This window comes from Choristoneura fumiferana, chromosome 3, assembly GCF_025370935.1.
Source record: "Choristoneura fumiferana chromosome 3, NRCan_CFum_1, whole genome shotgun sequence".
NCBI lineage: Eukaryota > Metazoa > Arthropoda > Insecta > Lepidoptera > Tortricidae > Choristoneura > Choristoneura fumiferana.
Window position 1 is genome coordinate 22373654 of NC_133474.1, and position 16366 is coordinate 22390019.

At 37.7% G+C, this 16366-nt stretch overlaps 1 protein-coding gene across 1 annotated transcript in view; it reads right to left on the reverse strand.

Annotated features, from left to right (window-relative positions):
* Window positions 1-16366, reverse strand: part of rau (RA domain-containing protein rau) — a 125073-nt gene that overhangs the window by 81084 nt on the left and 27623 nt on the right. The window contains exon 2 of the mRNA XM_074086199.1: window positions 14299-14429. Coding sequence (XP_073942300.1) covers window positions 14299-14421 — 123 coding nt within the window. The 5' untranslated portion in view covers window positions 14422-14429. The remainder of the gene's footprint in view (window positions 1-14298; window positions 14430-16366) is intronic.

A 16366-nucleotide genomic window follows, 5' to 3' on the forward strand; every position in this document is an offset into this window, starting at 1 on the left:
GGGCAAGTTGCAGGATGCACATGTTGCCGTGGGAACATTGAAGCTGCAGACGTCACACATTTAGCTTCATTTAAACTGCGAGAAATTCTGTGATTCTATTTACATTGCGGGGTCAGAAACGGTAACTTATAACTCGTCGATTATTGTACCGCAATGTACCGCATCTCGCACAGTATTCCCGCGCAACGTCAAATTGGTTAATACATGCCATTAGTAGCAGTCGAAAGTAACCTTACGTCTATAAAGTTAGAAGTCATGTGTGACCATATTGTTTTGGTGTAAACAATGTTTTGAGGGCCGCTGTGAACTTTAAAGCTCGAAAGGCTGATTATGTGTAACAAATGGACCGAATTTCTCAAACTTGTATGGTAAAGGATATTAAATGTGATCAGTATTAATTTCTGTTTTGCGTGTTGATTGTTGGATGTATTAAAATCTTTTTCGTTATTCATAGTAGGTTTAATTAAAGGTCTACTTTTGTTAGCTGTAGCAATTTAAACTTCGTCACATTTCATTAAAATTTGTTAGTATATTTTCTTTGATTCTATACAAAACTGTCATCATCAACAAAATATTTTAAAAGTTGCAGTTTTTCGGTGGAATAATGGACGATCTATTTTTTCCTTAAGCCTTTGTCTATGAACCTGCGCTATATGTAGGCAGATCTCTTTAATTGTATCCATTCAAGGGTAAAAAAAAACGTTTATCTTTTTCAATAATTTCAATGATTATTTTCCCGATCCCGTTGTGATCGCATGATTTGCTAATCATTGTAAAGAAACTTCATGAGAAAGATCAAAGAATCGGGGGCGTGTGCGCCATTGTTGAATTGTAAAAAAGTGCCATCTAGCGCGGGAAGCCGAAACTCGCGTGTCAAGGCGACGCTGGGTTGTTAGATAAGTAATTAACATGACATTGTAATTATTGATAGATTGACATCTTGATTGGTCGATGCACGCAGTGCATGGTACGGAGTGACTCACGAATGGCAAATGCCTGCGAATAAATATTAGATGGATGTATCTTGGTAAATAACTGTTGTGAGAGACGAAATTTGAACTAAACATAGATAAATATGTAGGTATGTACATTTTATGTTTTTGACTTTTGGTAGTATGTATGTAAGACCAATTTACGGGGAAAAATTAAACTTAATTGAGTAAAAAACGGAACTTTAATTACTAGAGCTAAACGAAATAATTGTTTACAGTTTATTTGATATTGGAAGAACGTCGAGCCAAAAATAAACGCCCGATTCAATAAATCGTAAGAACGGTTTTAATGACCGACCAGACCAATTTAATTTATTCGAACTTAAATATAATACTTACATCTGTTTGATTGCTTACTAAATTAACAGATTGCAAATAGAAAAATAATCTGTCACAAACAGGATGTACCAGCACAGTGGGTGTTTGGTACATTTGGGTCGAGAGGATCTCGCCGAAGAGAGCTATTAAATAAAAAAATGTTTTGATTAGTCTGATTCCGGCAAATACAATGCAAGCACACTGACCTGTTCGAGCTCGGTTCTGAAGCATCTGCGAACTTCTTAAAACCTGGCGCCAGGGACAATGATAACACTCCAACAAATTAAAAGTTTTGTTCTTGATGAAAAATAACACGAATTACACACACAGCACACGTTTTAGTCTTTGTTAGCAAAGGACGAATGTTTTGAACTGGCCGACACGAGCTTCACAAACTCACTCTCTCTAGATGGCGCTTGGTGCGAGCATGCGCATTGGTCAATGCGTAATGCCATCATCAGACTGTTTAAGTTAGTTGAAAAAGCGTAAAAAAAAAACCAAAATCGAACATTCCGCCCACCAAATATTAATATTTTTAAACATAAAACAAAATAAATTATGATTCTAACACAAATTAAAGTTGCAACTTCAGCGGTTAACTAAACATGAAATCTAATGATTTCAATAAAAGGGTATTTTAACAAAATACTTCTCTAATCACAATTGTCTGGCAGAGGACACAGCTTGACTAATGGTCTCCTGAGAATTCCTGAAGCAGTCTTCACAGTTGCTTGTCGCACAACGCCATCGGGGCTCGAGTGTAATTCTATCACACGAGCTAACGGCCAATGCAGTGGATATGAATTATCACATTTGATAATAACTATTGAGTTTACTTTTAAAGGTTTAGAGTCTTTTGTCCATTTTGCACGTTGGGTTAAAGAATTTAAATATTCTGCGCTCCACCGCTTCCAAAAACCTTGATGTATTTGCTGAATAAGCTGCCAACGATTCAGCCTATATAGTTTTACATCAGTCAGTTCCTCTTCCGGTAAAGAGGTTAAAGGTTCCATAGTTAAGAAGTGACCTGGAGTTAGCGCATTAATATCGTTAGGATCGGAACTAAGCGGACATAACGGGCGTGAGTTCATTGTGGATTCAATTTGCGAAAAAAGTGTATAGAGCTCCTCGAAAGTAAAACATTGTATACCTACTGTTCGATATAATAAAGCCTTGGCTGCCTTTATTTGAATTTCCCAAACTCCGCCATAATGAGGCGCAGAAGGGGGATTGAACCTAAACTCAACCTTATTTTGCTCTGCAGCACCACGCATCAATTGCGAGAGTTGATTCTTCGCACCTACAAAGTTCGTACCACAATCTGAATGAATAGTATTACAGCGACCTCGTCTAGCAATAAACCGGCGCAAAGCAGCTATAAAAGCCTCAGAAGACAAGTCCGACACAACTTCCAAATGAACTGCCTTGGTCGTGAAGCAGATGAACAGACACAAATAGGCTTTGCCTATTTTAGCACCTCGATGAGTACCATGTTTAATATTGAAGGGTCCTCCAAAGTCGACGCCTACAATCGAAAATGGTTTAACAGCGTTTACTCTTGCCATGGGTAAATCACTCATAAATGGTTCTAAAACCTTAGGATTGGTTCGAAAACATTGGATACAATTTTGTAATGCAGACCTTATGGCACGTTTTGGAGATAGAATCCAAAATTGCTGTGCTACTAGATAATGAGTTGTATTAATTCCAGGGTGACAATTATTTCGATGTATTTCTCGTACAATCCTTTTCGTCAATTCACTTTTACGTGGTAATAAAGCCGGATGCTTGTGCTCGTAAGCTAAACCCGAGCGAGAAAGCCTACCGCCCACCCTGAGAACACCTAACTCATCTATGAAAGGATTCAACTTACGAAGTTGTTTAGGCAATACCTTGCCATTTTGAAGTTTCTGAATTTCGTCAAAGAAGTGCTGATATTGAATACGCTTAACAAACAATCTCATAGCATCATTACGTTCCACACCTGATAAAGTTCCAGTTGTTTTAGTAGCAGATTTTCGAATGTTGCGTATAAAGCGTAAACAGTTGGCTACAATACGAATAACTTTATCTAAAGATGAATATTTATTCAGCAATTCGTCAAGAAGATGTACTGGCTGCTCCACTATCAAAGCTGATACACGTTTTTCAGAGTTTACCATTTCTTGATCTGGATCCTCGGACACAAGGATTGGCCAGTGGCTGCTACATTTCAGAAGCCAAGCTGGACCCGCCCACCATAATAAATTGTTGATTAGATCCTTAGGCAAAGCGCCTCTTGAACAGATGTCGGCTGGGTTTTCGTTTGTTGACACATGATGCCAACATGAACTGGGAAGAAGCTCCTGAATGTGACTGACTCTATTGGCAACAAAGGTCTTCCATCGCGAAGAATGAGACCGGAGCCACGATAAAACTACAGTAGAATCGGACCACGCAAATATGTTTTCAACTGAATATTTGTTTCAAATGTCTTCTTGACATACTGCATAAGATCAGCAAGCAACACGGCGGCACAGAGTTCCAGACGAGGTAATGATTGGTGTTTCAAAGGAGCTACTCTAGACTTTGCACATATTAATTTAACAATCACCCTTTCATTTACATCCACTGCTCTCAGATAAATAATAGCTCCATAGCCCGCCTCAGAACTGTCTGCAAATCCATGTAATTGATATGACACATTATTGTCTATAGTAATTCTTCGTGGTATCTGAACGGCCTTGAGAAGTGAAAGCTGCTCAATGTATGCCCTCCACTGAATAACTATGTTTTCAGGAGGTGGATCATCCCAACCAACACCCTTGTACCCATAATATCTGAATTAATCGTTTTGCCAGAAAGGTTATAGGTGACAAGAATCCTAATGGATCGAATATTCGTGCTAGTTCGCTCAGAATATTACGTTTAGTGCATTCACGTTCACAAGGTACAACATCAAATGTGAAATGATCTGTACTGTTCCATTTAAGTCCCAACACCTTCAACGATTTAACTGTTTTATCATCAAATGAAGCCGATCCATGTAAACAATCCTCTGGTCGAATATCGCTGAGTAGATCCGGTACATTACTGGCCCATTTTCGCAGTTCAAATCCTCCCTGTCTCAATAAATTGATGACTTCATTTTTCATAAACTTAGCTTCTTCCAAAGAGGATGCTCCAGTCGTGACGTCATCAACGTATGTATCAAAATTAAGGACTCGTGAAGCCAATGGAAAATGTTTTCCATCATCATGAACAAGTTGCTTAATAGTTCGGCATGCCAAGAATGGAGCAGCAGCAGTTCCATAAGTAACGGTGTTTAAACGATATTCTTTGACTGAATATTTGGGATCAAATCTCCAAAGAATTCTTTGGTAATCTTGATCTTCTGCTCTAATTCCTACTTGACGGAACATCTGTTTCACATCTCCAATAAACACAACCGCATGAAGTCTAAACGAAGGAGAATAGCTGTCAAATTTCCTTGGAGCTTCGCACCAATCAATAAAGTATCATTCAGAGATTGTCCACTAGCACACACAGCAGAAGCATCAAAGACAACACGTAGCTTAGTGGTTTCACTTTCTGGTCTAATCACACAGTGATGTGGAATATAATAGTCTCCCTTTGCAATGTCAGCCACGTCTACAGGGCTCATGTGTTGATTGTCTATGTAATCCGTCAAGAAATCTTTATATGCTTGATGGAGTTCAGGATCCTTGAGCAGTCGTCTCTCTAATAAATGAAATCTTCGAATTGCAATCTCACGAGAACCTGGAAATTTGGGTTTTTCTTCACTTTTGAAGGGTAGTGGAGCTATGTATCGTCCGGATTCATCTCTACTGATGCCTTTGAGATACTTTGATTCACATAAACTCTCATCTGGAGTCAACTCTGGAGATGATGGAAGATCTTCAAGCTCCCACAGGCGTTTAATTTCTTCATTAAGTGACATGTCACTATTGCAAAACATGGCACACAAGTTATTGATCACCTGATTTGTCTGTACACTTGTTCTTCCCATTAACAGCCAGCCAAATATTGAGTTGATAGCTGTCGGTTGATTTACATCACCATCAATGCGTCCTGGTAACAAAAGCTTCATGAATACCTCAGCACCCAGCAGTACATCAATTGGGCCAGGAATATTACACTGTGGGTCAGCAAGCTGCAAATGCTTCACATGTTGCCATGAAGAAGTATTAAGATGCATTGATGGCATAACTCCACATATTATTGGTAAAGTCAGGAAATCCAGGTTAAAGTAAGTCACATTATCTGTTCCAACACAACACGTAATTGAACCAGAAACTTGAGAAGATGTTTTTCCTAACCCACTTATACTCCTATTTGCAGGGGAAGAGACAAAACCAAGTCTACGAGCAGCAGCTTCAGAAATAAAATGTGCTTGGCTTCCACAGTCAATGAGAGCACGCATAGTTTGGTAATTCCCTTTTGAATCCATAACCTGGATGTTCGCAGTTGACAGCAATACCACAGATTGGTTAGTAAAAGTTGTAAGAGCACTTGTTGGTTCATTGACCTCTTCAGCAGGACATGAATGGGAATCCGGAGTAGCTTCAACACTTGTGCAAGGCAATCCGTGTTCATGTACAATTTCTTTATCCAGATGTAATAAAGTGTGATGTTTTTGTTTACACTTTTGACATCTGAAAACTGATCTGCACTCTTTCAGATAATGTGAAGCTCTCAAGCAGTTAAAACACCACTGCCTTTGTTTTGCACATTCATGTCGCTCATCCACAGATTTGTTAAGAAACATTTTGCAATTAGTTATAGCATGATTCTCCTGACAAAAGGAACATCTTTGGTCAGTTTTTACCTCAGCACTATCGGAAACTAGAGAATTCACCGGGTTACTCTTATTGAAACGTGACACATATGGGGAATTATTTGTTTGAGCTTTGATAAACTTTGGCAGGGTTTTACTACTACCAGCTGTGACTGACATAGGTATTCTGCCATCCCTTTCACGAAAGTGGTTGTCCCGAATTAAAGCATCACATTTTTTGTAGATAAAATTCTTTAGAGTTGAATAAGATGGCACTTCACAAGATGAGTGTGCTTCTTCAAAATCGCAACGAGTTTTGGAGTCCAGCTTAGAAAGCACAAGATAACTCAGAACAAAATCCCACTGATCAACTGGTAAATTCAAAGTCTTTAAAATATTCAAGTTTTCATTGAATGTGTCAAAAATGCGCCTATATTCTTCAGGGGAATTCGACTTAAGGTTGAAATTTAGCATCTCCTTCCAACAAGTAAAGGCTAACTCACGATTATTCTTGTAACGCTTGACAAGGCAGTTATAAGCTTCTCCATAATAAATTCCCATAACAGGGAATGTATTCACTAATGCTAAAGCATCACCTGTGAGACACGAAATCAAATAATGCATTCGCTCAGTATCACTGAGCGATTCATTGAGATGTATCAATGAATTGAAAGTGTCATAGAATGCAGGCCATTGCTTAATGTCCCCTGAAAAGCTAGGTAAATTTATCCTAGGTAGTTTTAACTTGCTAGAGGTCTGGGGCACACTATTATTGACATCACTTTCAGCTACCTCACTCGCATAATCAGATGGGACCAAAGTCCTATGTAGTGTCAAAATGTGATAGTAAATTTCATCACATTGCCCTTGCAATTCATCAACATTCTCTTCATCGTCTTCCTCTAGGCTAAGAATGAACAGATGACACTCGTCAAACGAGCTTCGATGTTTCTCAACCTCAATAAAGTGCGAAAGGAACAAAGTTAAATCTGACCTGTCTTGTAGAGCTTTAAGACCAACCTCCAACGCTTTTGATAGCCTGTTATAAGCTATTGTTCTTTTTCGCCGCAACGCCGGTAAATCTTTAACTGTGTAGTTCACCTCACTGTCTTTCTTGGATTTTCCAAGGGACACGCGACGCTTCACTTTGCTTGACATGGCGATCATTTACGAACACACTTGCAGTTTCACAATCACACGAAATAAACACCACTTAACTTAAAATCGGTAAAGTAAATAGCTCAGGCTAAACAACACGAATCGGAAGTAAATGACATCCAACTTGACAGCTGACTTTTATCACCCGCCATAACTGACTGACATAAGAAGAAAAACGTTTCGTTTCACCGAAGTATCCAAACGTGTTGCTACGCCCGCCGACAAAAACATGGAATGAAACTTAACGAAAAGAACGTCTCACAGATTGTACAAGTCTGAACAATTACCTAGTTCTATAGACATGTATGTAGGTGTAAGTTCGAGAAAATTCGGTCGAAATGTTCTAGGTGAAATTAATGAAATATAAATATTGTAAGTAACACGACTGTATAAACAGCGCATGAAAAGAGATTGTTTATACGATCTTACAAAATATTGTCCTATGCGACAAACGATAAATAAATTCTAGCAGCTTAAAACTGCGACTAAAATTTACAAATCCACAATGAATCTACACAATATCCGCCATTACAACACGAACTTCACGAGAATAAAATAGATAACCAGTTTATTTCACGAGAACTTAAAATCTTACTGGAATAATCAGGCTGAATCGTATTTGCTTTAGTTTACGTTAACCGATATATTTACAACAGGTTAAATAATTAATTTTCCGACAAAAGGCACAAAATACTCAAAATAAAACGGAAATTAAAATTAATTTTAATTAACATTTAATTTGAAATTTTGAACAAAAATGGCGGACGGAATTATCTACAGTTCCCTGGTTTCGGCACCAAAATAATGTACCAGCACAGTGGGTGTCTGGTACATTTGGGTCGAGAGGATCTCGCCGAAGAGAGCTATTAAAAAAAAATGTTTTGATTAGTCTGATTCCGGCAAATACAATGCAAGCACACTGACCTGTTCGAGCTCGGTTCTGAAGCATCTGCGAACTTGTAGTGGACGACTTCTTAAAACCTGGCGCCAGGGACAATGATAACACTCCAACAAATTAAAAGTTTTGTTCTTGATGAAAAATAACACGAATTACACACACAGCACACGTTTTAGTCTTTGTTAGCAAAGGACGAATGTTTTTGAACTGGCCGACACGAGCTTCACAAACTCACTTACTCTCGATGGCGCTTGGTGCGAGCATGCGCATTGGTCAATGCGTAATGCCATCATCAGACTGTTTAAGTTAGTTGAAAAAGCGTAAAAAAAACCAAAATCGAACACAGGATATTGCAAATAGCCAAATAGACAAACCGAAATTACTGACTAACTAGAATAAACGGCTAAAAATTATGCGTTTAAATTAGGCAATAAGTTACCAAGTTGTTAACACAGATTATGGTGTAGCGTTAAGCCTGGTTTAGACTACAAGAAAAATCGCGCAAGTTGCATTACATTGCGGCACTTCGATGGACCACTACAAACGGCGTTGGCTTACGCCTCGCAACCTGTAATGCCCACTGAACGATTTTTCTTGTAGGTCTAACCCGGGCTTTTAGGTCTCAGAGACGAAGCAAGATATATCACGTGACTTTCGTTACATCGCATCATGATGATGATGATGACTGAATGCCCGTGGGAACCCCCAAAAATTATATTTTATCATGGTCCTCATTTACTTTGAAGGATGATGGCACCAGTCATGGACAAGAACCAATATTTTTTTTACGTCTTGCACCGTCTAAACGAAGCTTTAGACGGCGGTTGCCATGAAGAAGGTCAGACGACGCCCCCGGCTCGCCATGTGCGCCTGCGACGATAGCTAACACAAGCTTAGATCTATAGATCTGTTATTGATTACGTGATGAACTATGAGGCATAGATTACAGATAATCACAAGCGTCAGAAATATGATGCTTGTCTACACTGCTGGAATAAATAAATAACGGTAAGCCAATATCATACCTAGTCAGTATCGTTTTCTATGCGTCTGTTTGAGACACATTTTGACGTATTCTAGAGCGACATGTTCAACCACAAGCTTGTCGTTTCTGTCTCTGTCAGCAAGCGCCTTGAGCTAGATTTCATCGCAATACTTGGGACCCTCCAATACGTGATTTGACGCCAAATCTTTTCAAAAGCTTGTGAGAAACCAAAACGATCAAGGCAGCGCACTTGCTCCGGCCATCTGTCCAAATACCCGACATTTTGTAACTCTCCCACACTCACTTGCTTTCCACGGCGCATGCTCAAACAATAACGCTCACAACCATACTGGCTCTCAGCAGAACAATCGAGAAATCATCGGGTATCTCAGTCGGCCATCAAATGTCAGTGTCGCCTCTAATTAAAGAATATGGCCGAGGTTGATGTCGAAACCAGTATTGTGAAGTATTTGCCAAAAATCGCGAGCAGTCAATGGATTATGGGTGAAGTTTAAACTGAACAATAAACTCTATTGTCTCAATATCTACGAAAGTTATAACCCATACTAGTTGCTCGTACTTCGCTTGCTCTGCGCTGCGACTCTTTAAAGTGCTGTAAAGAGGTACCAGAGGTGAGGTTCCGTAGTCAAAGGTTCCAAACGGTTATATTATAGTTAAAGAAACAATAATGTTGCAGATAATCTACAAAAAGCTAAAAAATACTAGGATGTAGGTAATGAAGTACGTGGTGGCCTAGTGGTTTGACCTACTGCCTCTCAAGCAAAGGGTCGTGTGTTTGATTGAAGACGGGCTCGCATCTCTAACAACGCGACAATAAACCAGTCATTACACCGCTCTCCTCATCAATCTACGGCTTGATCAGACTACAATAAAACCGTAAAGCGTAGAATAATTTGAGCGTGAGAGAATATGTACTTGAAGATGATTATTCTGTCAGTGCTTGAGTCATTAGAATAAACAAGATGAGTTTAAGGTGAATAGTGAGAACGCGACAGGACTTAAGTTAAATTGGTAAACACTATTGGTAAACTTATAATTTCAACATTCAACGCAAACCACATCGCCAAATCCAGATATTTCGTAAAACGGCCATAATTCTCCAATTGTTCGCGTTCTTTGAGAGCGCCTTGCAGCAGACAATAGAGATATCTATTGTAATATTTTATTTACCCGCATGCAAATTATTAAGTCACACAATGCATTAAACACGGAATCTTCCCAGGATTTCTTAATATCATATCTATCGTAGTTTCATTAGAAAATCAACTAGATTCTTAGTTATTAACTCCACGCAATTGTTTATACAAAGCTATTATCTTAAGCCAGTGAGTGTGGCCAACTTAGTGACTTTGTCGTTAAATTTAGCTACTTTAAATCGAATATTTCATCCATTTCCGCTACTTCTTCGTCAGCAAGTATTCTATAGATTTTGCGACATTTGGCTTCAATTCCCCAGAAACTGGCGACTGTTTCAACTCGTTCACAAGCTGATTTTTATATAGAATTTTAATTACGTTCTCGATCCTGATCAAAAAATTTCGTAAAGATTCTACTAGGTTTCGTAGAATGGCTATTGAAGCAGAGGCAAAACTATAAGAAGATAGTGCGAGCGACGACTTGACATGCTCTTGTCACAAACGAAAATTATATAAATAATCGTGTATAAAATGCTATCTACCTCTTACTTTATATTTTTTCTAAAACAATAAAATAAAACTCGAATGAAAATGAAGATATATATAAGATTCGTGAAGTGTCATGTTCGCTCTCTGTTTCTAAATGTAAAGATTTGTTCACAAAGAAGCGGTCAATTAATTTGATTTATTTTGTACTGAAATATTAATTACTGGACCCATGTTGATATAACATTATTTACTCGTATTATCGTCACGAATACGCTGTTAAAATATTTTGAGTTATTAAAACCCACGGTGTATATATGTACAAGGACTATAAGAAACCATTATATGTTCGTACAAATCAAATTGAAAAGCCACCAATAAAAATATTGGATTTTTAGTTGAAATAATCGCCAATAAGGAAAAGATTCGAAAACATACAAAATTGGAAAGCAATTAAATACAGTACCATATTGCGTATACGCACGTCGAACCCCTGTGGTACAAATAATCGAACGCAAATGTTAAATATTTAAAACGCTTGAGGATAGGGTTGCCACACGTCAGGATTTGTCCTGACATGTCATGATTTTTGACCGTTTGCCAGGATTGCGGCCGGACCTGGCAAGTGTTAAGGTTTTAGAAATTATGTGGTTAACTTAAAAATTAAATATATATTCATGATACATTTATTACAAGACTTACTCAGTTTTAATGAATGAAGTGATAAATGTTAGTTAAGTATGTAATTAAACAAAATCAATATTTCCATTATGTGTCGTACCAGCGAAGACTTAATTTACTATCCATTACTCAGCGAATATAAAATACTTTTGTTTTCAAAATGTTCCACTGATTATCATTAGTATTAAATGCAAAATGATTTATATAACATTAATGTAATATTGATTGTAATTTAACTATTTCCTATTTTTTTATTGTATAATTATTTAAATTCATAAGTAAAAATTTGTATGCTGAAAGGCAAAGACATGATGGACAGGACATCAAATTATTGTACATCTATATATTCAATTTAATAATTGTATATAGGAACTCATGTTTGACAAATAAATTACCTTTATCTTCATCCAAAACAACTTAAAATAAGATAAATTACGTCTAATGAGTTTGCAATCACTTTTTTTTCTTAAAAGTCTAGTTACAATTTACTTTTATTATTTGGTTTTACTGGTTTTACGCCAGATCTCTGTTACAAGAAATGTCAGGACTTTTTGGGTACTGTCAGATTTTTCACACGATATTTAATTTTTCCACATGGCAACCCTGACTGGGGACTAAAATCTCCATATCAAGGCCAAAGAGGAAGGAAGCTAATATTTGCTTTGAACATGTTCAATTTAAACAAATCGCTGATAACTGCTATCAAATGTTAAGTCAACCGAACGTTTCCTGAATTCGTGTAAAGGTTACTTGAGGCCAAGGTTTTCTCAAAAATTGGTCTCGAAAAAACCAATGTTAACCTAAAACTAAATAATAAATAAATATCATGGTACAATTAACACTCCATCCATCCCAGCCTATATACGTCCCACTGCTGGGCACAGGCCTCCTCTCAGAACAAGAGGGCTTGGGCCATAGTTCCCACGCGGGCCCACTGCGGATTGGGAACTTCACAAGCACCATTGAATTGCTTCGCAGGTTTGTGCAGGTTTCCTCACGATGTTTTCCTTCACCGCAAAGCTCGTGGTAAATATCAAATGTAAATCCGCACTTGAATTTCGAAAAACTCAGAGGTGCGAGCTGGGGTTTGAACCCACGACACTCTGCTTGAGAGGCGATAGATCAAACCACTAGGCCACCACGGCTTTCACACAATTTCACACAATCTCAATTAACACTAATCGACCTATTTAGTACAGTCACCAGCACCAATATCTGATACAACAAGCGTGCATAAATATCTGATACGACTCTATTTCTAGGGCCGGAAGGACGCGTCAGATATTTTTGCACGCTCCGCTGTGGCAGATATTAATGCTGGTGACTGTACCAAACTAAGAGAAGCTTTTACTGTACACTATATTGACAAATACATAGTTAAAATATATGTTAAACGTCAAAGACCCGAGAATAAACATTCGTTTTATTCATACTAATATCTGCCCCGACCGGAGATCGAGCCGGGACCTCAAGCTTCACAGTCAGGTTCTCTAACCACTTGGCTATCAGGTCCAGGTGGTCGAACTAGAAATAAAACAGAAGGCTAGGAATCAATACGTGCCTATGATAGGGAAAGTTAAGTCGTTAAACAATAATGTACTATTATACAAGCATTAGACATTGAAGACGATGTAACTAGAAATGCTAATGGAGAAGAAAATGACAAGAATTTTCTTTTACATAATTTGCGTGAGTCAAAGGTCTGACTGCATGTGTAATGCAATCCCTTGGCTTTCTAATGATGAATAAGCCTTATTGCTGTGTTTGTATTTTTTTTATACATCAATGTACTTCCCTTCCCCGTTCAACTTGCTGAGATATAGATTTGGTTCGATCCACCCTCCCCAAATCTGACGTGTGATTTTGCAAACCATGATTTACATAATTTTAAATTTTTTCGCATAATCACGATCTGTTTTCGGAAAAATAACTACGTGATAATTACTGAAACTAAACCCCATTGTCCCAAATGTGAGATTGGATGAGATTTGGCTCAACCCCGTCAACCCCTAAGCACCTCAAGTAATTTACGAATGTCAGCAAATAAAAAACTGGGTTATTCGGGAGACGCGAGCTCGACCAAATCTACAGGATTCAGTTAGTTAAGGTTATTATAAGTATCAATATTGGTGAGATTAACGTTTTTTAAATGTTGTGAACAAAAAATGTTAAATTGTTTATGAGGTACAGAGTAACTCTACAAATCAAAGTGTGAGGGTTAAAAAAAACGGCCAAGTGCGAGTCGGACTCGCGCACCGAGGGTTCCGTACAAATTATTAAAAATATTTTATTATATGATAACTAAAAATTACGCTTTTCGCAATTTTTCCTTCATCTGTGCTATAAGACGTTGCTTCGTACCAAATTTCAAGATTCTGAGTTCACGCGGGAAGTACCCTGTAGGTTTTGATTCCCTTGCGAGTGTCGAAAATTTGCAGCATAAACGGCTGCATCTTTTGATTGCGTTGGCTAAGAAGTTTGATTTTTTCATAGCTCCAAGGGACAGTAGACCTGAGTATTTGATATGAATTCCAGCTTGATACCTCCAAGGGTTCCTGAGAAAAAGGATCTTGACAGACAGACAGACAGACTGACGGACAAAAAGTGATCCTATAAAGGGTTCCGTTTTTCCTTCAGTACGGAACCCTAAAAACAAAAAAAGGCAATATTGATAACAGCGCCATCTAACGGGACATTGATCATGAGCTAACCAGAAGCATCGTCCTTAATATGATTGTGAACGATCCATTATCAATTACTGAGGGTGTGGGGTTGATCCTGCTTACATTTCCCGAATCACCCGGTAAGTGGGTCTAACGAGGATATAGTTAGAGACAAGGACTCACCGTTCTATGCGACAGGTCGCTCACGGAGTCCAACGAGCCGAGGCTGCAGCAGGACGCCGAGGAGTTGAGGCTCACGGAGTCAGCGCGCGCGCGGTGCGGGGACACCGCCACGTGTTTCAGCATGCCGGCGCCTGCGCACAGACAAAAGATGCGAATGACTAATTGCTGTTAATGATGTATTCACCTGTAATTGGGGTATAATAGGTGTTAAATTTATATAATGTACCGTTATTATTAACTAGCTTTTGCCCGCGGCTTCCTCCGCGTGGAATTCGGTTATCGCGCGCTGTTCCCTCGGGAACTGTGCATTTTTCCGGGATAAAAAGTAGCCTATGTCACTCTTTGGCTCATAAACTATTATCTATGTCAAAAATCATGTCGATCCGTCGCTCCGTTTTGACGTGTAAGACGGACAAGCATACAAACACTTTCACTTTTATAATATTAGTATGGATGGAACAATATTTTGTATGTACTCTGTTGGTGTCCTGAACAAATTAAAAAATAACACTTTGCAGATAATATGTGTATTTTTAACATAGTACTGCGTAGGTAATCAAAGAAACTAAATCGCGTATCTACATCTGCCAAAGAAATTACAGCGCAATTGATTGAAATGAAATGAAATTATTTATTTCGCAGGAACATACACAGGTGTTACAAATAAATGTCATGAAAAGGTACCTAAAAACTTAAATAAATGTCTTTGTCGTAACAGATCGGTATGCAAATTGGTGTGAAGTCGAAAGTTCTAAATACGCCCAGTTGTTACTTTCCAAGCAACTACGCAAGTGTCTGACTTTCCAGAAAGGAAAGAGACCACCAGGATACAGTTGCTCTGTCAAAGGTTTTGAACACAGCCTATACAGTACTTCCAGCTTTTACATTTGAATTAGATATAATTTTATTTGCATTACTTATTACCTACTTATTTTATTAACTCAAAAAATCTTTATTTACTCACTGTCACATGCCATGCATGATCATATAATGTATGTCTCTTACATTACAAAGTCTGATTTGTTAATAAAATAAGGAAGTGGGCAAGATGGAATCGATACAGACCTGTTTTGTGATACAGTTTGCAAGCAATTTTATATCACAACTATTACAAGTGGTCAATCTAACCTAACCCTTAATAGTATAAGTATATTTATATAATTTTATACTGTCAATTTTCTTGTAACTTCATTTGTGTTTGTAAAGCATCTTTCTACTTACCTACGGCATATGAATGAAATCATTTTTCAATTTTTTAAAACGTTTGTTTTCATTGGATTCCGTTGCATCTACCAAATCAAGAAGCTAATGCAGAGTGAACTAACTGGTATTGCCTGTGCCAACCTTGAACTACTCTCGGTCACCCACATCGTTACGCGATCGAAAGCGAGCGACAGTCGCAAATTCTAGCATAATAATCGACTGTCTGCAACCGCACTTATTTGGAAAGATGGCACACAAAGAATTCTGCGGCGTCTGTCATTTGTTTCCAAATTTTTGGTGAAGCGACCTTGGAAAATGGAGGTGGTAGTTTTGTGTCAAAGAGCGATATTATTTTTTAACTTAGGTAATATTTCTTAAACTTATTGGTTTTGCTTTGAAATTTGTGCTTCGGCAATCATTTTCCCGAATTATTATTAATTTTTTTTTATTTATTGGGAAGAGAAACAAACGGTCGTATACAAGAATGTGTACAGAAATACTTATGATTAACATAAGACCTACAGTTTCCTTAAATTGTAAATGTGCTAAATACAATCTAAAAAGCTAACTATAACTAAATTATTTTAAATTAAAATTAATTTATGATGTCGGATTCTTGCTAAGATGTTATTGAATTTGAAACGTTAATTTTGATATTAAGGTATTCGGCATGTATTATTCCGACATCTAAAAATTAATATTATTATTTTATTTTTTAAGTATAACTACATACATACAATAAGAAATATATTACATACAATATTATATTATATATAAAATTGCATGCGTCAGTGACATTATAGTTAAATATTATGTTGTCGAGAAGTACCTACATAGTTATACATTATGATATAAACTAAGTATG